Below are 27,116 nucleotides of genomic sequence, written 5' to 3'. Positions count from 1 at the left end.
CCCTTTCGGCTAGCAATGACCATTTTCGGTCCATGAGATTAAGGAGAATAATGCGTGATTGAAAAAAACAGCGGCCATCTAAGAGCCCTCAGCCACCAAGTTTCCCGTGTACAGTAAACCAGGGACGAGGGTCTGACAACCTTAAACTCCCCGAATGAGTGTTGGTCAACAAATGTATCCATTTTATTTCGACGAATCCTTTTTTTAATCCCTCATATGACGTCACATTGCCTACATCATTGGTATTTCTTATCAAAAGAGTTTGTGTGGTGACAGAACAGTTCTCATGGTCACTAGCTTATGGTCGGAGACGGTAAGTTGTGTGTAGTGTCAAACATTGCCCTCTATATCTTTGAGTATTACGGCAAGAAACATTGGGCCACAAATCAACAGGTGGTTGGCAAAGTAGCACAGGGAAAGGGGCAGGGAGGGCTCTCACAAGAGACAACTTCGCACCCCTGCAGGACAGCTTCGTTGGGCTCTGTGCTGGCGTTTGTGTGGACTCCCCGCAGGGGGCACTCAAACCCGCCCGCGGCTGATGTTCTCAGCAGGGGGCACTCAAACCCGCCCGCAGCTGATGTTCTCAGCAGGGGGCACTCAAACCCGCCCCCGGCTGATGTTCTCAGCAGGGGGCACTCAAGCCCGCCCCCGGCTGATGTTCCCGGCTCGCCCCGAAGAGACGGGCGAGCTTCCAGATGCGGGGATTCACGAGGACGCGGTGAGTGAGGACAGAAGGGCGGCTGCGCCCGCGCGAGAGCGAGAGCGTGCTGCGTGTGCCGCGGCGGCGGACAGTCGCCCACCGGCCCCATCGCGTCATCCGCCACTGGCGTCGCTCCACCGCGGGCCCTCCGTCACCGGTCGCATCAGCCGGTGCTGTTTCGACATCCGCAGGTAATGTCAACACACGCATTTCGACGATTGCCTTTTGTTTCAAGGCCCACTCGGTATCAATTAAGGGCAGCCCACCCAGGTCTGATCACGCATCGCCTGCAAGCGAATCGGCACGCGACCAATGCTACTCAGCCCACGCGTGGGCGTTCTACAAAGGCTTCAGTAGGGGTGGGTCCCTGAAAAGGAAACCACGCGTCCATTCCATGTCCCTCCGCGTCCATGTCCTTCTGCACCCACGCACCCTACTGAACGTATCAATTCATGCACTTCTGGAGTAATTCATAAATTTTACATGGATGAAAACACCAATCAACTACGGCGAAAATAGAGAGGATTCTCACCGCAAGCTTGGGAACAAAAGACAGCACAGGTTGAATATCTATATGCAGGCTACACGCACTTCAAGATCTTAGTGCGTTGGTGTTATGTTTCTGTTTGCTTCGGTGATGCAACGACCATGTCTACTTGTCGAAATATTGGTCGAAATCCAAATGATATTCGGTAATAGCTTATCAGCCTCGGGTTCAGTGCATAGGGTAGACACTGAGTATCATGCCCATCTACATCATCGTGCACACATCGTACACAATATTTAACGAGTCCAGTAAATAAGACGCCACTTCAACTTAAGCAGCCAGCATATCGCATAGTACGCTAGCTATGACCCCTGCATGACCAGCCGTGCATCCAATTACGAAACATGAGGGAGCTACTCCCATTATCCATGAACAGAATCGAAGTAAACAGGGAAGTGGCCTCCACTCCTTGGCATTAACGATTTTGCCCACGCTAAACACCATGACACCGGCAAAGAGCGACATGACACCAGCAAAGACCGGTGCGACAGGGACCCACGTTTTTGTGGCGAGCCCTTCAGGCTGCTGTCCTGGTGTGCGTGCGTGCGTGCGTGCGTGCGTGCGTGCGTGCGTGCGTGCGTGCGTGCGTGCGTGCGTGCGTGCGTGCGTGTGTGTGTGTGTGTGTGTGTGTGTGTGTGTGTGTGTGTGTGTGTGTGTGTGCGCCAACATTCTGCAATGATACTTTTCGATTCCATTTGAGCCTGCTTCAGTCTCCACAACCCTTGGGACAGCCCTTCTTTACACGTCCCACCGTTAACTAAGAACTGATACATGCGCGTTGGTTGCAGGTTGGCCTCTCCTAGGACATATATTTAAAGAATTTTGTGCATTAGACGTTGGTTTTTACGGTGAGTACCCCTAGAAGGTGTGATGTTCCCGACATAGCAATCCAATTTCTTTCCCTGAGCCTCCCATACGTCACATTTTTGCTCTACATCCTCTCAAAGCTAACAAATGATACATCATTATTCGAGTGGCCCAGTGAGTTCTAGAAATGGATACGGGACACTCCACCGATGCTCTTTCTCCCCTGATAGTTCATACATGGTTTGCCCCACGGGTGTATAAAGTCCCCCTGTCTACCCGATATAACATACACATCCACACACATCAAAATAAATAACATACATAACGCTGTTTGCCTTAAATCCAACCATTCGATCATACGTACACGATATTTAAGGTCCCTTTACCAAACCATTCCCTGCTAAATCCGCCAACAAATGACTCAGTTTTTCCCGCACTCCTGTCTGCCCCTCGCCTGACCGTTCATTACGCTTTCTGATTATATGTATACGCTGTCAACACCAATAGCATCCGCTTTATTGTCCAACCACAGGACCTGGGCTGAGCGCGGTCGTGCCTTCAGGAGCGGCGCAATAATCGGTCTTCGTTGCCATGACCAGCGGGCCCCTTGTTGGTTCCCAAGAATGGCTCTGGCTGGCTTGTAACAAAAGCCCTTCTGTACTTTCAATAGTACACTGCTGTAAAAAGCCCCTTCTGAACAGCAAGGAGAACCCCACTGAACTGCAAACGGGCCTGTGGTGGCCTTCAAGGGGAATACTGCTGTCCTGCGAGGAGCCTATCTCGGCCTGCGGACCACTATCTCATACCCTTGCTAAGCTCGACTGGTGTGGGCGGCATGCCCCGCTCTGAGAATGTCGAACATCCAGAACTGGTCTCCGTACTTCGACGGCACCTTAGTTCCCGACTTCGAGTCTTAAAGGGAATGTTCCGCATTTGAAAATATGAAGTAAACATCAGACATAATGAGATGCGCTCACTCATAACTGCAGATATTACTATAAGTGGAAAAGACAGCTCTAGACAGCACAATTCATCTATTTAGCAAATATTTTCCTTTACACGCCATTGTTTGATTGCGTAATTGTACCTCGAACATGGATTGACAGCCAGTCCACAGATACCATATCTGGAAATAGCGCTCACAAACGTAACATATGAACGATTCGACAATAATATTTATATTAGCCTTGATCACCACATGGTCAATGACATAGCAGGAATTGAATAACATTATTATGGCGTCATGGATACCTAGGTGACCTTGAAAAAGTCTGCACACGAAGAAGTCTGCAAGTCTTCGCGGGCGTGAAGTTCAGACACTAGATGGACCGGGTCTTAGGAAGGGCAGAGCTGTGGACTGCACCTCATAATCTTTAGGTTTAGGATGGCCACTTCAGCTCAAAATCCCACACAAATGTGGAACAATCCCATTAAGAGATTACTTAAGGGTCGCACGAACACACGCTATTTATGCCGAGTACTAGTATCATGCGCCAGCCAGCATTGTTACTTTTGATGACATACTGCCAGTTATGCCGTTTTATTTTTTATGCCATATAGCGGCACCTGCATGTGGAAATGACAGAAAGCCCTATCATCGCCACTCCTTGCGTCAAATCCAGTTGAGAACGCAAAACTTCGGAGACCTGAAACTCCGGCATGCAGCATCGCAATGTTCAAAAACAGGTATGTGCCATTCATAGCTCGCTGAGAATGCGGGCCCACGCAGCCGGAGAACAATGGCCGGAGGCGAAGCCCGCTCCGTTACACAAACTGATTTCGTCGCTACGTATGCCGGGACAAACGTCGCGCGGTAGCGTGTGCAGCGGCCCTCCCCCGGACCGTTTGAGTCTGATCCACTGACAGCCCCTGGCCCCCACGGCCGGCGCGTCGTCAGCTCCGCACAAACCGATCAAGCCAGTCAACACCCGTGCCCTCCGGACGCCAACACACGCTCGGCGGCCGCCAGCCATCCGGTAAACACAGCCAGGCGGCGGCGCAGGGGTGAGAGGGTGGCGGATCTGCGGAATAAAGGTGGCCTGGTCACCGCAGGTGAGGTGGGACAATGAGCTGGACCCTGCGTGCCGATGGCCGACAGGAGGCCCGGATGTCATGTGCAGCAGGGTCGTCTGACCTCCGGGAGGCGGGGTCAGAGGCGGCGGAAGGTCACCACGGGGTGAACGGCCCCAGGCCACACAGTTCCCAGCCGCAACGGGCGATAAAACGGCTCCGGTCCGGGACACTGATGGTCACGGCTTGGTGGGTAAATGGCTGGAGGCGCGTTAGAGCGATTTACATCGCGGAGAGGTTCAAGACGTGAGTTGATGCTTAGGGATTAGCGCCTAGTCCTAGCTCGGTGGCTTGGGCGTTTTCGTGGCGATGTCGAACAACCACTCTCGTGAAAAACCGCGCAACACCCTGGCAGCATGGGCGCAACCAACACCGACGGTCAGAAGGGTTCGGGTCCCAGCAACGTTTGGGCAAATTAGGCAGATTACTGTTGTGGTTTGGCCGTCTTCAGTGGCATCGAAACAGAAATGGGTCCCAGCAACATTTAGGACGTGGGTACGTCCACGCCTGGCTTTTGTCTTTGCAACACTCACCGATACAATGCTTTCAAACGGATTTTGTGTCATTACTAGCAGTCTCCAGGCCAGCCGCTTGTCTTCCCCGGTCCTACCGTAATACTGGGTACGCCCCTGGGTTTTCTGGCAATAGTACACGCCAGGCCGGCGTCAGGTCAGGCCGAACCGACCAGCACGCCAGGGCAAAGGTCAGCTGACCCGGAGCAGCCAGACTGAAACTCACGTCCCACAACTTAAGGAAGCGTGACATACTCATGTTTGCCTCTTTCATCAAGGATGATTGTTTTGACCTAGTTTCATGCAGGATGAATTAAGAATGTCCGTTTATCTTTTGCAGCTGCACTCCAAACCCTCCGGGACAGAATTTTGACGATCAAAATTTTGAGGCACCAATTTCTCAAAAGGCGTCAAAATTCGGCTTCTCTGCAGAGCTGCAACAAATGTCACAACAAATCGTGACTGTTTTAGAAAAATGCGGCCTACCGTTCTTAGGCTGTCACGGTATGTGTACGACCAAAATGAGTTGTAAAATGCTTTCTGCATCAAGACTGATTGTACTGAGTGTTGTGTAATGCACATGGACTTTCACGGACAGATACAGGAGCAGCACGAAAGGCCTTTGTGCACTCTTGTGCTCAGCCAAATAGTTTGATTTGCGCCGCCATGATGAGCATGCTCGGTATGCTTCCATGACGTGATGGGCGGCAACAGCAGGACATGCGTCATGATCCGTGACGGCATTTGGGGGCTTTGGAGCGCAGACGGATCTGGAGATATTCGCTGGCCCGTTCCATGTGGCGTCATTGCGAAGGTATCCGACAACAACCACTTCAAGTGCACAACTTCACATTTCAGGTTACGGATAAGTTCCTACGGCCACCATAAACCAGAATTGGTAATTGAAAGAGGAGATGTCTGGGTCTGCCGAAAGCTCTTTTTCATAACAAATATAAAACCAGGCCAATACAATCGCCCCGGCCAAAGTCTTCCAGTTCCAGCTGCGAAAGCGGAGATTTCCAACAGAACGCTAAAAACAGAGCCAGGCAGGCGGAAAATCATGCAGACAGGCGGATAGGCGGGCAGGCATGCAGACAGGTGGACAGACAGGCAAGCGGACAGTTGAGCAGGCGGGCGGACGGTTAAGCAGGCGGGCGGGCAGGCAGACAGGCGGACCGACAGGCAAGCGGACAGTTGAGCAGACGGGCGGAACACATAAACAGCCCACAGGTAAACAGCTGAGCAGAGGCCCATTACCTCGACTTCCACCCGCTCCAGAGTGAGTCACTAGAACGGATAAGGGGCCGGTGACGAAACAGCAGCAATGGCATTAACAAATAAGAAGACGGCTTCACAAAAATTGTATTCTCTTGATCTGAAATTAATGTGTTCAGGCCACATGATGACGGTACTACAAGATGCATCCATAGCAGCCATTGATAGCATGCCTAATGACGTACTGGTGTGCGCATGACGGAAAAGTGTACATAGTTCCCAGGTTGTTTACCAATGAATGTTTCAGATATTGCAAAAGTCAATGGATACCCATCACCAAGGGACCCGTCACCAAGCAGAGGCAGCAGGCTGACGTCATAAGAAACTGATGCTCAAGCCACTGGCATCCCTCCAAACGCATGGAATGTGACCAGCGTCAAAGCGGGCAGGCCGCAGCGATAGCGTGTTTCGAACGACAAAAACAAGACGCAAATCATAATCCGGTTTTTGCGCAGCTCCTGAAGTTCTTTACAGGACCGAGGCCGTTGGACAGGGCGGCAGACGTGGGCTGGCGAGAGGCGAGCGTGGTTAACAGCCGGCAGCGCTTAACTCACTTTCTGGAGTTGGTGCAAACGGACCGCCAGTGGTCCTTGTGGAAGACCTGGACCGGCCCTCCCAGGGCGACGGGCCGTCCACTAGCCGCAGCGAGGCGCCGGGCAGTGCGTCCACCTCATCCACCGTGGTCGTCATGACGACCGGTTCTCTGTCCTTGCCCTGCCGGGTCAAACGTATACAGGTCAAGACGAAACAGACATAGCTGGCAAGCAACTGCCATTCATGGCAGCGCCGTAGATATCCCAGGCGGAGATGGCTGGAAACGTTGCATTTCAATCATGGAGGCAAGCCGATAGTGACAATATTCCCGCTCGAAGAACTATACTCCTAGCGCAAGCTGGCGTTGTTAGGTAAACCATATGTTGAGTTTAGCACCTTAACACCGATTCCTTCATCAAATCAGGCCCTGATGGGCCATCTGGCGTCCAAGTCCAAAAACAGGCCACCGACTGGTCACTACCGGCCAACATCTGCGCTCATTGAAGCAACGCCAGCGTTCCGTGAAAACAAGCCGAATTTCACGACAGCCCAGCAACTGACTGTCGGTCTGCCCCCCCCCCCCCCCCCACCGTCCGCCCGACAGCCATGCTGTGCGATACGTCCGTCCAACAGCCGAGCTGTCCAACACATCAGCCAGACAACCGAGTTGTGCGACACATCAGCCAGACAGCCGAGCTGTCCAACACATCAGCCCGACAGCCAAGCTGTGCGATACGTCCTTCCAACAGCCGAGCTGTCCAACACATCAGCCAGACAGCCGAACTGTGCGACACGTCTGCTCGATACCCAGGTTATGCTGCAACTCTACCCGCAAGTCGAATTATACAATGATGCTACCCGGTAGCCAAGTCGCGCAACAAGTCTACCAGCTAGCCAAGTGGTACAAGCCTACCCACCAGTCGATTTACATAAATCTACCCTCCAGCCGATTTACACAAGTTTACCCGCCAGCCAAGTCATATAAGCCTAACTACCAGCCAAGTCACACACATCTACCCGTTAGCCAAGTCGCACAATTCTACCCGTTAATTCTACCCGTTGGTCAAGTCACACAAGTCCACCCGCCAGCAAAGTTACACAAGTCTGCCTGCCAGCCGAGCTGTCAGCTGTAGCACTGCACAGCTGTCGGCGTCACCGGGGGCGGCAGGTGAACGTGCGTCACAAATCCGACGGAAGCAGCGCCGAACGCGTGGAGCACCGTCCCGGCGTTTTACGGCATGGCTGCTGCGCTGTGATCGTATCCGCCCAGCGTGACAGTGCCTTTACAGGAGCGCCCGCACACAGGCTTTTCGGCTGGCTAATGCGGCTACCACAGAGGTCACGTGCACGCAATTTTGGCTAACAGTGTGTGGCACAAGTGTGATTCACCCAGATCACTGAACTAAGGTGACTGGACCGTGCTAAAGGCCTCAGAGCCCCGCAACTTTCCTGACAGTACATTGGTGTCACTTGACGTAAGACTGTCAAATGTGCACGTGATGACCTTTTTGACTAGGCCATGCCGGTCAGACTCACAGGCGGGGAACAGATAGCGGAGGTTTCATGCAGAATCTGCCATACACATTAAAGGGCGCTGTGCCGTTTGTATTTGTCCGTTCTGAACAAATGCTAACAATATGTGGTTCGATTCAATAGACTGCAATTTAGGGATTAGATCATCCAAGGCCAGGCTAGGTCAAAATATATCTATGTTATCCTGTTGCTTGGTTTACTATATATATATATATATATATATATATATATATCATCAGTCTATATATATATATATATATATATATATATATATATATATACATATATATATATATATATATATATATATATATATATATATATGTATATTGCCTAAAACGCCATTTACACTAATGTCAAATGCCAATCTGCGTTATCCTGTTGCCGGCTTTGATTTGCCACATCAAACGTCACTTGCACTCGTGTCAAATGCCATCAGTCTGATGCAGCGTTACGCGGGCTGGCCGATTGCAGTATGACGCGAGCTATCCGATGCAGTGCCACGCGAGCTATCCGATGCCGCTTTTCGCCTGGCTCTGGCTGCTTTTTAAGATATGTGATGGTCTGTGGGGGTACTCGTCATTGGGGAGTGACGAGCAGAATAAGGTCACTCGAATCAAGAGCGGAAGTGCCTGGCGAAGCCAGTATTCAGTCTCCAAGAAACGCAACATCCTAGGCCATCAATATAATAGCAGGCACTTGGTGCTACCCCCAACACTGAGTGGCATGAGCACTTAACGCCGACCACTAACGCAGCACACCGCCACCCAGCCCAGCACTAAGCGGCCGCTCGACGTGGGTGTAATCACAGCCGGCGGCGGCGGCGGCTGCGGGCCGAATGGGCCGCTTCCGCAGCCGCCGGTCATCTGACCGGAAAGGCACGGTCCGATTCAGGTCTGGTGGCGCCGGGTCGCCCGAGCGAACACACACCAGTCACGGTCCGCGCGCAGAGCGATGGTCCGGCCGCTTTTGTGTGCCCTTCCGCGGCATATGGCTGTCATTAGTAAACGGGACAGCGCGAGGCATCAAATTGTCCGGCGATACTTTTGGTGATCACTGCGGAATCTTTGCCTGGCTCCCGTGTGGTTCGTCAAGCCAGCTACTTTTCATCACGCCGCGCGTATCGACAAGCTGGCCAAACGCAAACAACAATGGAAACCAAAGCCCCTTTTGTCTCAACACTGGTGGTTGTCAACACAGATCGTCAAAGTTGTGACTTACTTTGGCCGTTAGGAGCGATGCCACACACCAAGCGAGTGCGCGTGAGTGCGGTGTCACTCGCGCAAGTCTAGCTTCAACAATGATGAGCAATTAAAATTTGCACGAGCCAGGCCAACTCAGCCCGGACGCCACTCCACCTGTACACTGATATCTTCCCAAATATTAACATTAGAGTCGTGCCGTTTGCAGCGTCACGAGGCGCATCGTTGTTAAGTCGTGCTGTCTACATTTGAAGACAGCTGCATGCAATCTACCAGATCAGGAGAGATTTTCCCTCATGCGTTGCCATAGGCCACAAAATACAGCTTTCTCCATTCTACTAACGGTTGAAATCTTATCTAGATTTCGACGAGCTGCAGTGTTGCAGCGACACGAAGCAGCGCTACTTGACGGAGGGGAGACCAATACAATGACGACAAGAGTGCGAATCAACTTGTGCAGTCCACCACGCGCAATCGACTGCTAACCATGGATCCGCTCATCCAGGGGCGTCTCTGATGGCTGGCACCAGCTCTCTACAACCAAAGCAGACAGTAAGATGTAAAACCAAAACGAAGAAACCAAGAAAACAAAAACAAGGTGATGTGATGCGAAACAAGATGTACACTGTATTGGAAAGTGCACCACCTATGAATCACTGCCTGATGTCTACCAGGTTCGGCCCATGGGTTCGCCGACAATCGGCCGGTAAGTGGCCAAAGTCGCACACTGCGAAACCGGTCTAGAACACAATGCGCTGCGACCTCAAATGAGGGAGGTTACTTCAGTTCAGTTCAGTTAAATGAGGGAGGCGTATGGTTCAGTCAACTGTGGCGATTACCCGATAAACACATATTCATCTTTTGTCTTAGTTTGACCACATGACCTAAACCGGTAATCGGTATAAGTTCTTCGATTGCTTTGACGGACATTGCCAAACAGGCAAAACCTTAAGCCATCCAACTTTCAAGAAACGAACCATTGCATTCCAAACTTAAAATTTTCACCCACTGCGTCCGGGAAATATCATCCTACCTACCAAAGACAGCATAACAATCTGAAGTTAATCATTTGAGAGCAATTTTCGAATGAATGGAGCTAGATCACGATGCATTCTGTGTATTAAAGTGGCCAAAATTTGTTCAGTCGCATGTCGGCCATTCTAGTTCTCGCAGAAAGGGGTTTTCATCAAAAGTGTTCAGTATTTTCAATGACCTTGGCCTGAAAGCTCGCATCACTTTCTAACGGACTGTTGCACACTTTTGGACACGCGTCTCCAAATGCGCGCAATGCCACCCAAACAACATCTTTCCAACAGCTAATGACCACAATCACTGCTGCCGCCCGCAGAAGGCAGCCTGGCCTTCGGGAAAGCACTCCTCATTCCACCGCAGACTGACCCTCAGAGGTCTCGGAACAGGCACTTTATCGCCGGTACCAATGGAACTAAAACCTACGAGCGCCACACCGTTGGGCATCCAAGCCCATAACCTCACGAGGGCCACGCCGTCGGGCATCAAAGCCCATAACCTCACGAGGGCCACACAGTTGGGCATCAAAGCCCATAACCTCACGAGGGCCACACCGTCGGGCATCAAAGCCCATCTCCTCACGTCTGGCGAATACCACGTCGTGAGGTAGGGCACACCATCCAAGGTGAGAGCGTCACGATTTGAACTCTGTTTTACTCCGGGAGCCGACCCATTAGCATTCCGACTCCACGCCTGCTGGGCCAGCCACAGCCTGGCCTAGCCTGCGCTGGAGGCTGCTTCCAAGTACAGTCTGTCGGGGTCACGCTAATCTCAGCCATGCACACCTGCGCCTCAGGCAGCGTGTCTCAGTCCCCCCCCCCCCTCACTGTCAGACCCTGAGACCCAGCGTCAGTGTGCGGCTGCTCCCACCACTGTCATGACCGGTGAATGTTGGTGGAGGAGCAGTCGCCATGGTGGTGGTTTGGACTCATTAAACGATACCCGCCCACAGCGCCTCATTCGAAGCATCGCTGCCACCCGAAGACCTGTGCGTATCTAAGTCCTTTCTGTCGAGCCTTACTTGTAAATAGGCTTTGACCCCATCATCAGAAAGAGCAAACTGTCACCGCCCAAAGCGTCCTGCGAATTGCACCAAACTTGAAAAGGACCGCGATCCCGTCCCCAGACGGTCGCTTAGTCACACAGAGCGCGGTTGATCAGCCGACGCGTCACACATCGGTCACACATTTAAGTACGCGCTATTTTCCTTCCTGCCGAGCTGTGAGGAAAGAATAAAGCAGCGCGATCACTCACCAGCTCACGCTCGCGCAGCAATCACTCCATGGTCCCCATCCCCTTCAACGCAGGTGAACGTGAATTTGTCAGGCGTGAGCCATCATCCAATTTTCGCGTCAGACCGCGACAGCGGACATCTGTCGTAGGACGGCCGTCTTTCAGTGGCAGAGCACCGTGCTTCCATGGTACGGCTTCTTCACATCAAACCTCGAACACTAAGGATGCGTTAAAATCGTCCCAGTACGAAGTTCTCCACCAGTCAATATTTTTATTTTATTTCATATTGCATGAATGTGTCAACATGAACAGGAGGCAACAGATGGATGCGATATCACACACTTCACCTGTCGTGCCCAGTGCGCCCGGTAGAAACGCGGTCTCCCGAACGACTAGACCGCTTAAAAAACGGAACTGCGTCTTGTTTTACCAGACTCCCGTAGACATCGAGCCCCACTAATCTGCTTACAATCTGCCACCGATCACCCGCGCAGTCGCCCGTCAGGACTCAGCTCCACACCAGAGGGTTTGCGTGTCTTGCTTAGAGACCAATGGTCATTGGACGCGGAGCAGGTGGTGAGAACCTGCACTGCCTCGAGTGCCACCACTGCTGGCGGCGAAAACTCCACACCGCTAACCTTCAGATCACGCACATTGCCCTCACAAACTGGGGACTTCCTCCTCCTAACGCTCCAGAGGAAGACTCGCTGCGTTCCCAACCGCTTCGCTTTAACACCGTGTAAGGAACAAGCACATTGTCGGGACAGCAGCCGCTCAGCTCTGGCGGCAGCTGCGTTGGCGCTGTCGGCGGGGGCAGCGCGACCGCCCTAGCCGATGAATCACACGCGCGCTGCCGCTCGGGCGGCGGCGGCGGCGGCAGTAGCGGCGGCAGTAGCGGCGGCTGGCACCATTACCTGTCACACCGCGGCGTGACGAGCCCTAAACACATACAGGGTACGTCATCCCGCTCCCCCACCCAGAGCCGGCGGGAGGCCAGGCGCCACAGTCGAGTAATAGTGTACTAACCTATCTATCCCAGCTTATCTAAGTAGATCTATCCTAGCCTACCTAACTGGAGCTGTGCAATCATTATGCCTACGAATACGTTTGCAGTTGTGCCTACTGGTCACTGCACAGCTGAGTTACCGCGCTGCGGACGATTCGCAGTCGGGGGGCTAACCAGGACGCCGGCCGCGCCGGCTGCGGGCCGCCCGTGCGGCAGCAGCCTGCACCCATCGCCGCGTGTCGGCGATGGGCGCAGGCCATGATCAGTGGTGTAGCCAGTGGTGCTGACGCATGATCGGGCCACCCAGCTCCACCGGAACTGCCGCCGGTCAGTCTACAGCAGCCTGTCCCAGTGTCGTAATCAAAGCAGGTTCTGTTCGTCTAGGGCCTCGTCACCCCCGCACCCCGCCAGCCGAGCCGGGGCCTCGTCACCCTCGCCACCGCATCCGACGGAGTCGGGCCGGGGCCTCGTCACCCCCGCCACCGCGTCTGACGGTCCCGGGCTGCTATCACACCAGGTACAGCCAGGCGGCTTCAGCCGGCTGCAGACGCCACTCACAGTGTAATCACACCGCAGCAGCTGACTCGGAAATATAACCGGTTCTCTCTGCCCTGGCTGACTCACGGGGAATCCATTGGGCTCTGCCGCAAAACTGCTGGATTTGCATCAGTTGCTGACAACCTATCTTCTAAATTCCTTTGTGATGAAAGGATCACCACCAGCCACGCAGCTAAGGGGTGGGAGTACGGAGCCACGCCCCAAGTTCGCTAAGCCAAAGTATTGTTTGCACCGGAAACTGATCTAATGCGCAGAACACCGACCGAGATTCGCAGCAGTTCGGACAAATTTGACATTTGCCACCACTGGACATTGTGCCTATGTGCCTGCGAAAGTCCATCGCCGTAGGCACAATCTACACATCTTCGTCATGTTTTCCCGAATAATAGCTGCGTAATCCAACACAACGTCGAAGAAGAAGCTACTTGAACTTTTTGGACACAAGGCCAACAAAAAACTATCGGCTTCGTATGGGGACATATGTCGATAACGCAATGGGCATTATGGCGTAATATCAACAACGAAAGAATCTCGTTCAGTGGCAAGGCTGGGCGCCAACATGTGGCTTCTCTGGCCCCAGTCCGAAGGGGGGGGGGGGGGGGGCGGGCAGAGGAACCTCTGCATCTGAACTGTTGACCATGCCCGGCTGGTGCCAGACCGAGCGGCCATCAGCGCACGTTGTCCCGGTGCCGGCGCCGCGGGCCCGGCTGTGAGGCGCGCCGCACTCCAGCGGCGCCGCGGGCCCGGCTGTGAGGCGCACCGCACTCCAGCGGCGCCGCGGACTCGGCTGTGAGGCGCGCCGCACTCCAGCGACGCCGCGGGCCCGGCTGTGAGGCGCGCCGCACTCCAGCGGCGCCGCGGGCTCGGCTGTGAGGCGCGCCGCACTCCAGCGACATCGCGGGCCCGGCTGTGAGGCGCGCCGCACTCCAGCGGCGCCGCGGGCTGTCGCCCGGAACAGCGTCATCCGGCTCCGTTATAGCCGGCCAGGCGTGCCCCGTAATACCGGGCCAGGCGTATGCCCAGCAACACCCCGCCGGGCGTGGTGTGTCGTACCTGGCCAGCCGAGGATCGGCGGGGCCGCGACCGACACGGCATCGGACTGGGCTCTGTTTTGAACTGCTGGTGAACGCGCAGCCAACTGGAAAGTCGTGCCCGCCAACATGCATGCAACGCACTGATAGTCTCCCAATATCAATGACGAACAGCACACCAAGGGCTTTCTGACGACGCTGTATAATCAATTACACCCTTCATTCAAATGCTTGCATTTCTTGACTAAGTCCCAACAGCTGTAACAATGGCGTGAATACGTGAATTCAGAATCCACGCATGATCTTGTCTGGAGAAGCAGTCGACCGTGTGCAGGGTGAGTCTCCCCTTGTACCGTTCTAATCAGCCGTGACCGGCAGGCACCTGTCCCCGCTGGAGCCTGGGTGAAGTGAAGCGGGGCACCACAGTGTGATCGGCCACGGCCGGCGGCCGCGCGGCGCCGGACGCCGGCCGGCAGGCACCTGTCCCCGCTGGAGCCTGGGTGAAGTGAAGCGAGGTATCACAGTGTGACCGGCCACGGCAGGCGGCCGCGCGGCGCCGGCCGCCGGCCGGCAGGCACCTGTCCCCGCTGGAGCCTGGATGAAGTGAAGCGGGGCATCACAGTGTGATCGGCCACGGCCGGCAGCTGACGGCACGGCCGGCCGAGCGCCGTCGGGCGCGGCGCCGGGGCACGCCGTCTCCGCCGCCCGGCCGAGCCTGGCCGGCGCGGTGATCAGGTGGGCGGCGTTCACCTGTACGGCGCCGCTTCGGTCGGAAATGCGTGCAGCAAAACCACGCGCCAGGCTCTACAGTCCGTAAACGCAGTAATCACAAACACGGGTGCGTTTCGAATGTCCGGCACACAGACGCCGCCGGCGGCGACGACCGCGTTATGAGCGGGCGGGCCGGAAACCCCGCATTTCCGGTGGGGCGCCGGGGCCAATCAGGGCGTTCCAGCGGTGCGCTCCGACCGCGCTCAGCGCTTTGGAGACAGGGGGAGGGGAGGAGGTGCTCCGATGGGTCCTGCCGGGAGTGGCGGATAGGCTCTGTGGAGACGGGGGAGGGGGAGGGGAGGAGGTGCTCTGATGGGTTCTGCCGGGAGGGGCGGATAGGTTCTGTGATGTTCGCCGGCTTCTGGTGCCACACGGTCAGACACCCACAAGGGAAAATCGAGGTCGGTTCGCGATCGAGGTCTCTGGACGTTAACACGGCCACCGCTAGTCGCGGCCCTTGAAAATGTTGCTGCAACAGTGTGCCCTTCCTCCCCCCCCCCCCCTACTTCAACTTCATAAGACACGTGAGTTTGCGCTGACACACATACCGACGACATTGTACGTAATGCGTCATTCGCTTTGTCACATCGGTGTCACCCGGAACAATGGAATCTGAATATACCGATCGACACACAATACACTAAGCTGAGATCCAGTGCTCCGCCGCGCGTATGAAACTTAACCCGCCCCCTCTCGTCGACCCACCTATCTCACAAACTTCCAGCCCGCCCCCTCTCGTCGACCTACCTATCTCACAAACTTTCAGCCCGCCCCCTCTCGTCCACCTATCTGTCTCACGAACGAGATGACAAAGAAATCCCAGCCGCATTCCTATCTCAAACATGGAGACGCTCTGCAACTCTTCACAGCCCCCGCCACTGAAAAACGCCGTCCGCTGAGCACTCCAGCGGAGAAAGGCGTGGGCGCGTGGCGCCGCGGCGCTGCCGCCGTGCTCCCGCGGCGTCCCTGGCTGGACGCAAACAACCCGGCCGTCGGCGCTCGTGCCTGCGCATGGCGATCAATAGCGCACAGAGCGGGGCCTCAGCATGGCAGTCCACACCCATGCCCGACCTCGCGGGCAGGAGATGGCGGTGAGCCGTACGGCCACGTGGTGCGGTGTGCGGCCATGAGCAGCCAGCTGCCCATGGGGACATCCTGCAGGAGAGCCGGTGCCAGCGGCTGGCGGGCTTACCAGTAACACAGTGCGCGCACGCGGAAGATATGAACGAGGTTAGAGCATGTCGGGCGCCGACACAGGAAATCTCATATCCGGGAACTTTCCTTTATTGGCTGTCTCCTTCCTTGCGTTCGCTCCAGGGCCACATTCGGACATATGCGAAACATCTGACGAACGTCTTTAGCTTCGGCGACATGCAGCCACTTCGCCTGGACGGAAACAGCTGGAGCCGCCGATAACCATCCTCAGGCTCTTCATGCGTGCTCATTGACAATAGCCAGCGCGGCGTTCGGGTTATGACAATGCAGCTATGCTTATAAGCATACCGAAGCACGAGCACCACCGGCCCAGTTCAGGTCTGCGTGATAAGTGAGAAGCCTGACGTACGCAAGCACATGAGGCAGTCATTTTAAGTCAATGAGTGATTGCAAAAGATTGAAAGAATCAACCAACTTCCCGCTTTGCGAAAGCGAGGCAGCGCCACTGTGGTACGCCGTCAAAGAAGCCGTAACAATGAATGTACAACTTAAGCACCACTTTGCTGGAGGTGAAATTAGGAAGTACAGCTAGCTTATGCAAGCCGTGGGAAGTACATTTCGATCAAACAACGAACCTTAAAGCTGGTAAAACGTATTAACTGAACCATATCACTTAGCATACATCAGCGGCCATCACTGCGCAGGTCACTACCCAACCACAGCCTGGTAGGCCGACGTCCGACTTTCCGACTTGTGACGGTCCGACGAGTCTGCGTGAGCGTGTTGCCGAGATGCCTTGACGCCCCTGACGAGATTACGGCCGATTAGGGGCGCGAAGCTAACGTGTGCTGGTGTTCCGCAAGATTGAAGCGTTCTGGAAACCCAGTCTTATCGAAATAAGCCACTACACTCGTAAGCCATCCTTTGCACAGGTGCATGTAATGTCATGCCATGTATTAAAACGCAATTTTGTCACGGCTTACCAAGCAAATATTTCGGTTTTGGTGACGAACCAAAGTCAAAGTTAGTTAACGAATCTAAAATGAAAAAAACATGAACATTTATGGCGTCCGAGAACCCAAATATTTCCTCGGAACAGTAAAGGAAGCGGGTCGCCGATTACCAGACAACTCTACGGAGATCACATTTGGAATGATGTCTAACACCATTAACGCTCGCTAACGGCGCGAGCCAATAGCTCCCGCTGAATGAGAGGGCAGGGCGCCGGAACCGAAGGGGAGGCTGAACACCCACTTTCTGAGAACCGAATGTTGGTCCTATCGCGTTCACGGAAAGCGGCAACTTAAAGTTCTGCCCCCGACTTGGGAGAGCATCCATCGCCCCTGTGAGAGTTAGAAGTGATCAGTTACTCTGTCATTGAAAAGACAGCGGCATGAAACCACGCAGGCTCACTCCGTTAAGCACCAGGCGTTGGGGCTGCACTCCAAGCCGCGTCTGGAGCCTCTGCGGTGTCAGCGGAGCTACAGTCGGACCAAACAGCAGACAAACACGCACACCTGGCCCGACACGAGCACACGCACGCGGCCCGCCCCGCGCCGGGCTAATAACCAGCTGCACCGTCGTCGGCGGCGTGATTGGCGCGGCGAACGGCCGCGTTGACGAGGGAGCAATAAAGCGCATCACGCGGCGCGGCGCCACCAGCGGGCGCGCGCCGGCCGCTGTGACGGCGCGTGACGGCGCGTGACGAGCCGTGACGTGACCGGTGCCGTCCACCAGACGACACCAGGCACCGCCCGGACAGGCGCCGACCAAGAACATCCGACAAAGCCGCACGCCGTGCCCATCGACCCCGTGCGTGTCACCGGTGCCGCGGAAATGGTCGCCAGGCGGCTGCAGCGGCCCCAGCGGCCCGGTCCCCCACACGTGCGTGGTGTCCACGCCAGTCCGCGGGGCGCGTCGGCCTTCCCACGAGCGCGCGCGCGCGGCGGCGGACCGCAGGGCTAGCGGTGCTGCGGCCGGCGGATGGGACTGAGCGCGGCCGCCGCCAATCCGCTGGCCGTCAACGCGCCGCCCCAGCTCAGTCAGCCCCAAATTAACGACATGCACGGCGCGGGACTTAGCGGCACGTGGCCGTTTGATGGCCACTGGCGGCGAAGCGCCATACGAAAAGAAAAAAAATAACGTGACAAAAGCAAGACCATTTGTCAGAATGGATTTGACAGTGCTGAAGACAAAGCATTGTGGATGAAATTAACGCCAGGTGCGGTTTGATTCCACACACGCCAGATCCCAGAAGTGCTGGTCATTCAACACCAATCCAGACATTTCGAGGGCTCACGCTCGCTTGAGGACGATGCGAAAACCTCGCATCCAGTGGCGTAAGCAGGATTTGGGCTTTGGACCCCGCTGCTTGTTAGCAGTTTATAATGCCGGTAGAACTAAGAGAACATCGGCACATCAAGACGGTATTCCAATGCATCAAAATAATTTTCCAAATCAAGCAGGGCCCTTAAATAAAAAAACCGCAACTTTTAGCACCGAAGAGGGCTATCTGAACTATTTTCCTGTCTGGAAAGGGGTTAAATTATGTTTTGACAATCTTTGCCCTCCCCCCCCCCCTCCTGGACAAAATCTTCGCTAACGTCTCACATATATTCCACATCATGAATATGACCCCAAGCAAAGATCATGATATCATGTGTCCACACCATGATGTAGGTGCATTTCTAGTCATGAGAGCCGATCGATGGCTGACGTCTACAACAGCGTAGATGACTCGTGCCGACCTCGCACGGAATGACCGGACGGCGAATGAACACGGAAATCCGCATGCTCCAGCATCCCAAAAGGCGGGTGCCGCTGCCGTCCGCAACACCGTCTCCGTGGCCAGGGGACAAATACAGTAAGGGATTGCACAGCACCAACTCTGAATGTGCCCAAGATGCAGTGCCACGCCCCGCCGTAGTCCTGTTCAAGACTGCGGCGAGGGGACGGCCCTGCTGACCGCGCTGGACATTTGGCTGCGAATCTTTGTCTATATTGTTCAACGGTCGGTGGGTGACAGGAACGTATCAGGGACGTATCGACCTGCAGTGCTGCCTGGCAGTGACAGGAGCGTATCAGGGACGTATCGACTTGCGATGCTGACTGGCAGTGACAGGAGCGTATCGACCTACAGCGCTGGCTGGCGGCTGCCGGCAGCTGGGTGGACCCCGTGGAGGGCGAGCCCGCGTGCCCGCCGGCAACTCACGCGACCGTGGGGCGGGCACGCCCGCACGCCGGGCCGGGCCGCAGTCAGCGGTCCCTCGCTGGGATTATGGAGCACACCGCCCGAGGGGTCTACGTTTATGAACGTTGGTCTACCAGGATTTAGACGTTCCCCTTATTGTCCTGGGGGCAAGGTATTATTATTATTAGGTACAATATTGTCCAATATTATTGCAAGGTACAATATTGTCCTGCATTTCGGAAATTTACATGCCTTGAAACATTGGAAAGACTTTTAACCAAAATCTAAAAATATCATGCATTCTGTGTTCGGAAACTAAACAGGTCGTTCTGGAAACCGAACCACATATTTGACACGGACCTTTCTATAACCTATTGTTGAACATAATTGGCACACATACATACACAAATCCTGCATCGCTTTTGTTATCCGAATTCGAATTCGCATCTGCATGCATTTGCCAGAATTCATTCCAGATCATTTAGTTTGCGGAGGCCTCCTGAATGACTGACCAGTGACAGTCAACGACTGAATACATCTCCCGATTGTTCCTGAGCTCCATCGTTGTTTTTTTAAGCCCGAGAACAGGTTCATGGTATTTAAATTTCACATGTGCACTGAAGAGGGTTCGTGGGGATGAGCTTTGGCATACAAGAATTGACTGTGCGTGTGTTAGGAAAGCCGAGCTGCGGATGATTATCCTGAAGCACGCAGTTCATGTGCGAGAGCAAGGTCTGCCTATACTTGCTTTATATTTACGCGATTCAATTTGTGCTCGTTCTCAATGCAATACTTACCCTCATACATGAAAAATGTCGTCTGTGTATACTTTGTTGGAAACTAGGCATGCATCTATGCGTTGTTAACGCTTGGTAGTCTCGCTGTCATGCTTTCAATGCTAAGCTCTCATTAACCTCTGGTTCCCGCACTGAAATTATGGCCTTTGTTTAGGAAGCACCTTTATTTTGGCTTGGGACGGCAGTCCCCTATTAAAGGGAATGTTCCACACTTGAAGATATTGCAGCAAGCACCAGATGTGATGAAATAAGCTTATTAATACAATTGGCATGCTATGAAGTGGAAAAACTGCTCTAGACAACACAGATTCCTTATTTAGTGAGCATGCTCCTCAATGCGCCATTGTTTGATTACGTCATCGTATCTTGCACAACACTATGGAGAGGAAATCGACGTCCTTCATATCTGGAAATCTTGCTCACAAATATTTATATTAGCTTTGATCGCCGTCAATGTCATGTCAGATGGTCAATGAAATGACAGGATTTTAATGACGTGACGTCATGCCTGCCTCAGTGACCTTGAAATAGTTGCACGAAAGGGTTGCACATTCCCGCGGGCACCTAGTTCAGAATTTAGAGGGGTTTGGATCTTGAGATGAGCAGAGCTTGAACTTCACCGAATTATCTCCAGGATGGCTATTTCAGTCCAAAACCCCATACACATGTTGAACACCCCCAAGTCCCGCCCGCCCCCCTCCCTACTTGCACGTGACTCAGTGCAGCAGCCAGCGGCACGATTGGTCCTCCGTCAACCCGTATCACGTAGCTCTGACGTCAACAATGATGACGCCATGCCACCAGTATTCACAGCGCAGCGGAGCACCACCTCCGCTACCCTTTGAGACCTGTAACACCCGTTTATCTTCCTGTTGAGCGTCAAAAATGTCGCGTCAAGCCAACTATTTCTTTCACCATGTTCAATTTTCCGGTCTGCGCTACACCCCTGCTTCTCAGTTCAAATCCCAATGTAAAGGTGAACAACTCCCTTTTTATGCCGCAGTACACTAAGGCGGTGGGCATCCTCAGTTGGGGTGTAGTGCTTTTGAGGCATTGGACATCTCTTTCGTTTCCACCAGCCAGATGTGGCGCTCTAATTGAACTCTCAAACGTCTCTCTCTACCATCAGACCGCACTCCATGCCTGGGTGACAGGCGCCTCTGCTGGGGCATAACAGTAAATACGCTCCATCACTAACGCTGGTGATTTGGGGATTAGGGCGCTGATGTTAAAGGTCACTTTGCACCCATAACCGCTGGCAGATTCCGACGAGTTCAAGTGGTTAGTCTCCACCCACTCGTAAGGCTCTCAGCATACGTCTGGGGGCGTATCCTTATCTTTGGCCTGGGGATGCCCCTCCACCCGGGCAAGGCACACCCATGTTTTTAGGGCAACCCCACACCAGTCAGTCGTCCTTTCACTTGGGTTCAGAAGCGCGTTGTACCCGGGATTTGGTGCGCTCATCCCCAGGCTTCATATGATAGGGGCGCCTTTATGGGATGAAAAAGTGCCAAATTGTTCATGTGCTAAGGAGGTGGCAGGGATGTAAGACCCTCTCAGACGCCCGGCCCGCACAGCCGCGTAACCACATAGATAGGAAGTTCCAGACAAAGACATGAATAAGTTATTGCCACACAGTGGCCGTCCGTTTGCGTCATCTTTTCAAATCGCGAACAGCGAACGAGCCCGCGCAGTCAGCAGCCAGCATCCATCCGTGGTATCGCAGTCGGCAGCGCTTCACTGGCAGCGGCCTGGGACCGCGGCTGTGGGTCTCGGCCGAGGAACGGGTCGGCCCGCTTCAAGGTCGTGCGACGGCGGCGGCGGGCCGGGGGTGGAGGGGGCCGGCGCCGCGCCGCTCCCCATCAGCTGGTCAGATCGGGTCACCACTCACCCTGGCTAGCAGGCGGCCCGCCTCGCACCGTCAGCCCGATGCCGGGCCGGAAGCCGCACCACTACGGCCCGCCTCGATCTCCAGAGCACCCGACGCCTCCACCAGCACGTCACTGCTGGCCACGTACGGCGAGCGCGACAGCTCCCAGCGCGTCCGTTGGCTGTAGATGCCGCCGACCTCCGTCTCGGCGCCAGCCAGACTTAGGGCAGCCACCAACACCAACGCCGGCAGTCGCCAAGCGTGCCCCGCCATGGCCGCCGCCCGCTCCCGGAGCGCGCGCGTGCTGTCCGTCGCTCCGGTGCACGATCGCCCACAGCTCACCGCGGCTCCGCCGCCGCACAGGCACTCAGCCGCCGCCGCGCCGCGCGCGCCCTCCCAGGCCAACCGCCTCACTGTTACGCATTGGAGGTTTAAAACGCGGTCACGTGACTATGACGTCAGAACAGGTACGAAGCTCCAGTCAGTCCAGGTGCTGGAGGGGCTCGGGCGCGTGGTCCGCACGAGGGCGGCGGTCACCAGCGCCGACGCTGTGCTGTCGCGCGGGCGCGTATGGGGCTCGGGCTGCGTTGCTACCTTGACGGACGACAGAGCGCGGCCGAGGGGCGGCGACGGGAGTACAGGTGCATTGTCATGACCAGCTCCTCCCCGCAAGAGGCAGAGGGGGCCGCGGCGGAGCGTGGGCCCGTGTAGGACCTAATTGTAAGGGGGGAGAGACGGGCGGTGGTTTGTGCGGGGTGGACTGCAGCGGTGGAGGCACGGGACCGGCACGCATTCACAGAACGGGCCGAGTCGGAGTCACGGAGAATTTCTGATGCACAGGCCGAATGAGATTGCTCGTAGTCACTTCAATGCAAGAGCCAACATTCGAACAATGTGCCCTTTCATGCTGAACACATATGACAGGATCATTAGAAATAATATTGTACCAAAGGCAAAACAGGTCTACGAACAACCAAGTTTATCCCGAAATTCAGATCCAGTCCAGCGGCAGCGGCAAAAACAAATCTGACCAGCAGCAGATCCAGCATCGCCTTTTGGTGAGGTACTAGCCTCAGAACACTGCCCGCGTGGTTTTCACATCAGTAGGGAAAAGGGAAGCGGAGAAAGACGGCAGGTGAGAAAGACACGACGATGGAGCTTGCTTTCGCCGTTTTGTGTGGGCATTGGCCACTTGTCGGCTGCGCAGTGTCTTGAATGCGCTACCGTACCCAGCGTTCGCCCCTCGTGAGGCCCATTTGGCGGCGTTGCAATCGATTTTGACATTCCATGCTCAACCATTTTAGTGCCCATTGTCTTGTCGTATTACTTATTTGACAAGTAAGGTTGGTGGCAGCAAGCTTATTTTAGATATAAGCGCTGAGGGCGAACAAAACTGAAGGATGAAAAGCAGCCAGCGCGAAATCCTTGAAGAAGCACGCAACGCTTTCTTCAAGGGGAGAATAAAATGCTTCTGCTTTCCAGATCATTAGCCAATAAATGCCCTAAAATGGCGCAAACGCCCAGACAAAGGGCCTGAACAGTAGGCTTCTATCCCTCTGGAATAGATCCAAGGGGAGATACACATGCTGTCCCGCGGGACAAATACAGATGTATCCACACAGTATAGGTTTACGGTGGACGTCGCTATCTCCTCTCAGAACATCTTATCATCAGCGGGTCGCTATTACCTCACGAGTCCCGAGCTCCGGACCTCTCGTTCGATGTTCAGCAGAACATCTCATCATCAGCAGGTCGCTATCATCTCGAGTCCCGAGCTCCGGACTTCACGTTCGATGTTCAGCAGAACATCTCATCATCAGCGGGTCGCTATCACCTCACGAGTCCCGAGCTCCGGACCTCACGTTCGATGTTCGGCTCGCTCTTCAGCATTATAATTTTCGTCGCATCGGGATGGCCTCTTCGTAAGTTGCGTGGCTGTCGAACCACTAACGCCCCCTACCCGAAAGGGGGACCTCGTTCCCCTTCACTCGCACAGAACGTCGCCTCCACCTGATCTTTTGACCTGAAGATGGTCTACGTCTAAAAATAAATGCCAGACATCTTCAGACTCCTTTTCACCTCGTTTTCACGCTTTGTTCAACAAACATCTTCCATGCATACCCATATATTTACACTGAGGTCTATCGATCAAATAATTACCCGCGATTTGTAAAACATAATACGTTCAAGCACGCATAGTGTCGCGATAATTGTACATTGCAAACATCACGCCATAAACGTATTCATACTACGATGCGTTTTAAGATTACAGCATCTCCTTCATAAGTTGCCTTCCGTGCCTGTATTGTCTATCCAAGGTCCATGCTCTCATGGCGGCCCCATACTACGTCATAACCCGGCGCTAAATGTGCAGAAGTAGCATTAACAAACACATTCTAGTTAACATTGACTGGGCCTCGAGCCATTTCGTCAGAATTCTCACAGCCTGCTGTCCAGGTTCATTACCAGGAATGAAAAGTGACAAATGGCGACTGGCAATACACCAGAGCGCTCAATACCCGTCGGTGTGATGGACAGTGAGCCAAAAACGGCATCGAAACATCGGTACGAATACACTTTGTAGCCCCCTACCCGCCGTGCAAACCATTAAACATTCCTGAAATTAAATGTTATCAATGCCCTGGTCACAATTAAAACATGATGCGCACAGTCGCAATCCTTCGCTGGCCCTCAAGAACTTCAAAAACATACGTTAAATGATATGCCATGCCAGCACACTGGCCATAAATCAATCCGCATACCCGTTCATAGGACGCGAAGCATCCGCAAACCGAGGCGTTTGCGATTCCTTCAAAATGCGCAACGTAAAACACAGACTTATCACCACGCCTACAGCCCAACCCTCATAATTCCCCATGCCGGATTGAGCCCGGATCGCCCGAGGGTCTAAATCAGCCATTCCATCGTGCACCGATATCAATTATGCACCACTCCAGGTGAACCCAACACATTTCAGGACAAGCAAGCTGTGAAGGTCAGCTGCCTTGGCAAAATACAACACGGTCAGATCATTTGCCGGCTGTGTTAGATCACCTTTGTCGGAACCAGTGTAGGCTTGTGCGGTGTGAGCACTTTTGGAACAAAAATGCGAGGTTTTCTCTCTCTTTGCGCATTAAGTAAAATCCAGGTCAATTCTACTGACTTAGAGCAGTCATGCAACTAAATTCAATTAATGTTACCTGAAGCAGCATTGTCAACTAAACACAAATGACCTTTCCCTGACGCTCACCTTGGCCTGAGCACACACAGCAGCGTTTTTCGACGCCGGAGCGGTGCGATGTGCGGGCTGGCACAGCCATCATTACAAGCGCACATAACTGTGTTCTAGTCAGGACATTCCTGAGGTCTTTGCCCTGAGGTCACACCTGTGTCGCCGTCAGTTGCAAGGCAGAGGAAATGCCGTCAGAGTGAGAATGACCAGGGATACCAAATGCCCTTTAAATCTCACCGATCTCATGATTCGACCCCAAGATAAACATACATCTCCCCGCGAGGCGGTCGTGGCTGGCGAAATACAGCACGTGGTGCCGCGTTGGCACGCTGTGACGTAGCGGGGGGGGGCGGTGTGCGGAGCCGATGTCGGCTCGGGTCCGGTCCAGGCCGAGCCGACGTCGGACGGTGGCGCCGCCTGCCTCAGACCGCCGGCTCCCGGCGGCGGGCTCGGCCGGCGGCCGCCATCCGGCCGGCGCCACCGTCCGCCACCCCGCCCGGCCCGGTCGCGGTCGAGGCGGAGGTGCGGAGCCGATGTCGGCTCAGGTCCGGTCCAGGCCGGGCCGACGTCGGACGGTGGCGCCGCCTGCCTCAGACCGCCAGCTCCCGGCGGGCGGGCTCGGCCGGCGGCCGCCATCCGGCCGGCGCCACCATCCGCCGCCCTGCCCGGCCCGGCCGCGGTCGAGGCGGAGGTGCGGAGCCGATGTCGGCTCAGGTCCGGTCCAGGCCGAGCCGACGTCGGACGGTGGCGCCGCCTGCCTCAGACTGCCGGCTCCCGGCGGCGGGCTCGCCCGGCGGCCGCCATCTGGCCGGCGCCACCGTCCGCCGCCCTGCCCGGCCCGGCCGCGGTTGAGGTGGAGACGCCCCGGACACCACCCCTCGGCAGCACACCATCTCCACGCGAGCGGCGCCAGGCGCGCTCTCAGGCCGCACCACGGCCTACTGAGGAGCCAGCCAGCCGTCACTGGCGATCCGTCCGCGGCGGCCTGGTGTCCGACCAGATGGGGCCTGAGGACCAGCACCATGCTGAGACACTGGGATACAGCCCTAGCTACCACACTACCTACTCTAATCTAGCCCGATTGTCCCGGAAATCTGGCGTGCGGAGTTGTGCAGCAGCCGAGCTTGGCCGACGGATGCGGGTCCGGTGACGGCGCGCGCCGTGTGGGCGCGGCTAGGGCTGGCCGTCACCGAGGCGGCCGAGCGTCTCCAACAGGTGCTGGACGGAGGGCCGGTCGGGCGGGCTCGTGCTGCAGTGTACCAGCGCCAGCCGGCCGGCGCCGTCCAGTATGAAGTCACCACCCATCTGGTGCGGGTCGTCCTCCACGCCGCGGTAGGCGGCTGGCAGCGGCCGGCCGGCCGCCTTCTGGCCGCCGTAGTACTGCAGCAGCTGCTGTGCTGCCACACCTGCCGCACAAACACAGCTGCAGCGCTCCGTCCTGCAACACCTGTGCAGTACTGCAGCGAGCTGTGCTGCCACACCTGCTGCACAAGTTCAGCTGCAGCACTCTGTCCTGTAACACCTGTGCAGTATTGCAGCGAGCTGTGCTGCCGCACCTGCTGCACAAACACAACTGCAGCGCTCTCTCCTGCTGCACCTGCGCGGCACACGATCTTGCAAGCGTTCTCAGCTGCTGTGGAAATGATGTGGCGACCTTCCTTTAATTATTGCTCATTCGCCTACCGTCATTGTGTGTCAGACTACGTACTTCGTCGCCGAAATCATCCATTGATAACTCAGTCAACCCATACGCCTTCTCACACTTTGTACTGACCATGTGCTTAGAGAAAGTGGGGTTTCAATAGCTATGGTGGAAATGACATGCAATGAAGGAGGTAGTTAACTGTAACAGCACAGGGGCAACGGGTAGTTGTGTGGCTCCTGCAAAAGGCCAGCAGCCCTTGATATGACCCGCCCGGCGAGGCCGATCGGCACGCATTTAGACCCTCCCGGAGATCGGGCGGTGCTCCATCGCCAGCATATGGGCCCCCGTCCGCGAGGCCGCCATCGGCACGCATTTAGACCCTCCCGGGGATCGGGCGGTGCTCCATCGCCAGCAATTGC

General features: G+C 55.2%; 2 protein-coding genes across 2 annotated transcripts in view; both read right to left on the bottom strand.

Annotated features, from left to right (window-relative positions):
* Positions 1-21,885, bottom strand: part of LOC119093472 (protein bark beetle-like) — a 59,858-nt gene extending 37,973 nt beyond the window's left edge. Inside the window, 3 exon segments of the mRNA XM_037216426.1 lie at positions 6,466-6,517; positions 6,520-6,625; positions 21,842-21,885. Coding sequence (XP_037072321.1) covers positions 6,466-6,517; positions 6,520-6,601 — 134 coding nt within the window. The 5' untranslated portion in view covers positions 6,602-6,625; positions 21,842-21,885.
* A 4,340-nt stretch (positions 21,886-26,225) lies between these two features.
* The window catches only part of LOC119093471 (protein bark beetle-like), a 56,090-nt gene continuing 55,199 nt past the window's right edge, over positions 26,226-27,116 (bottom strand). Inside the window, 1 exon segment of the mRNA XM_037216425.1 lies at positions 26,226-26,458. Coding sequence (XP_037072320.1) covers positions 26,226-26,458 — 233 coding nt within the window.

The sequence above is a fragment of the Pollicipes pollicipes genome, unplaced genomic scaffold, assembly GCF_011947565.3.
Source record: "Pollicipes pollicipes isolate AB1234 unplaced genomic scaffold, Ppol_2.1 Scaffold_4002;HRSCAF=4701_pilon_pilon_pilon, whole genome shotgun sequence".
In the NCBI taxonomy this organism is placed as follows: domain Eukaryota; kingdom Metazoa; phylum Arthropoda; class Thecostraca; order Pollicipedomorpha; family Pollicipedidae; genus Pollicipes; species Pollicipes pollicipes.
The sequence above is the reverse complement of the archived record's forward strand: the minus strand, read 5'-3'. Positions and strand labels throughout refer to the sequence as shown.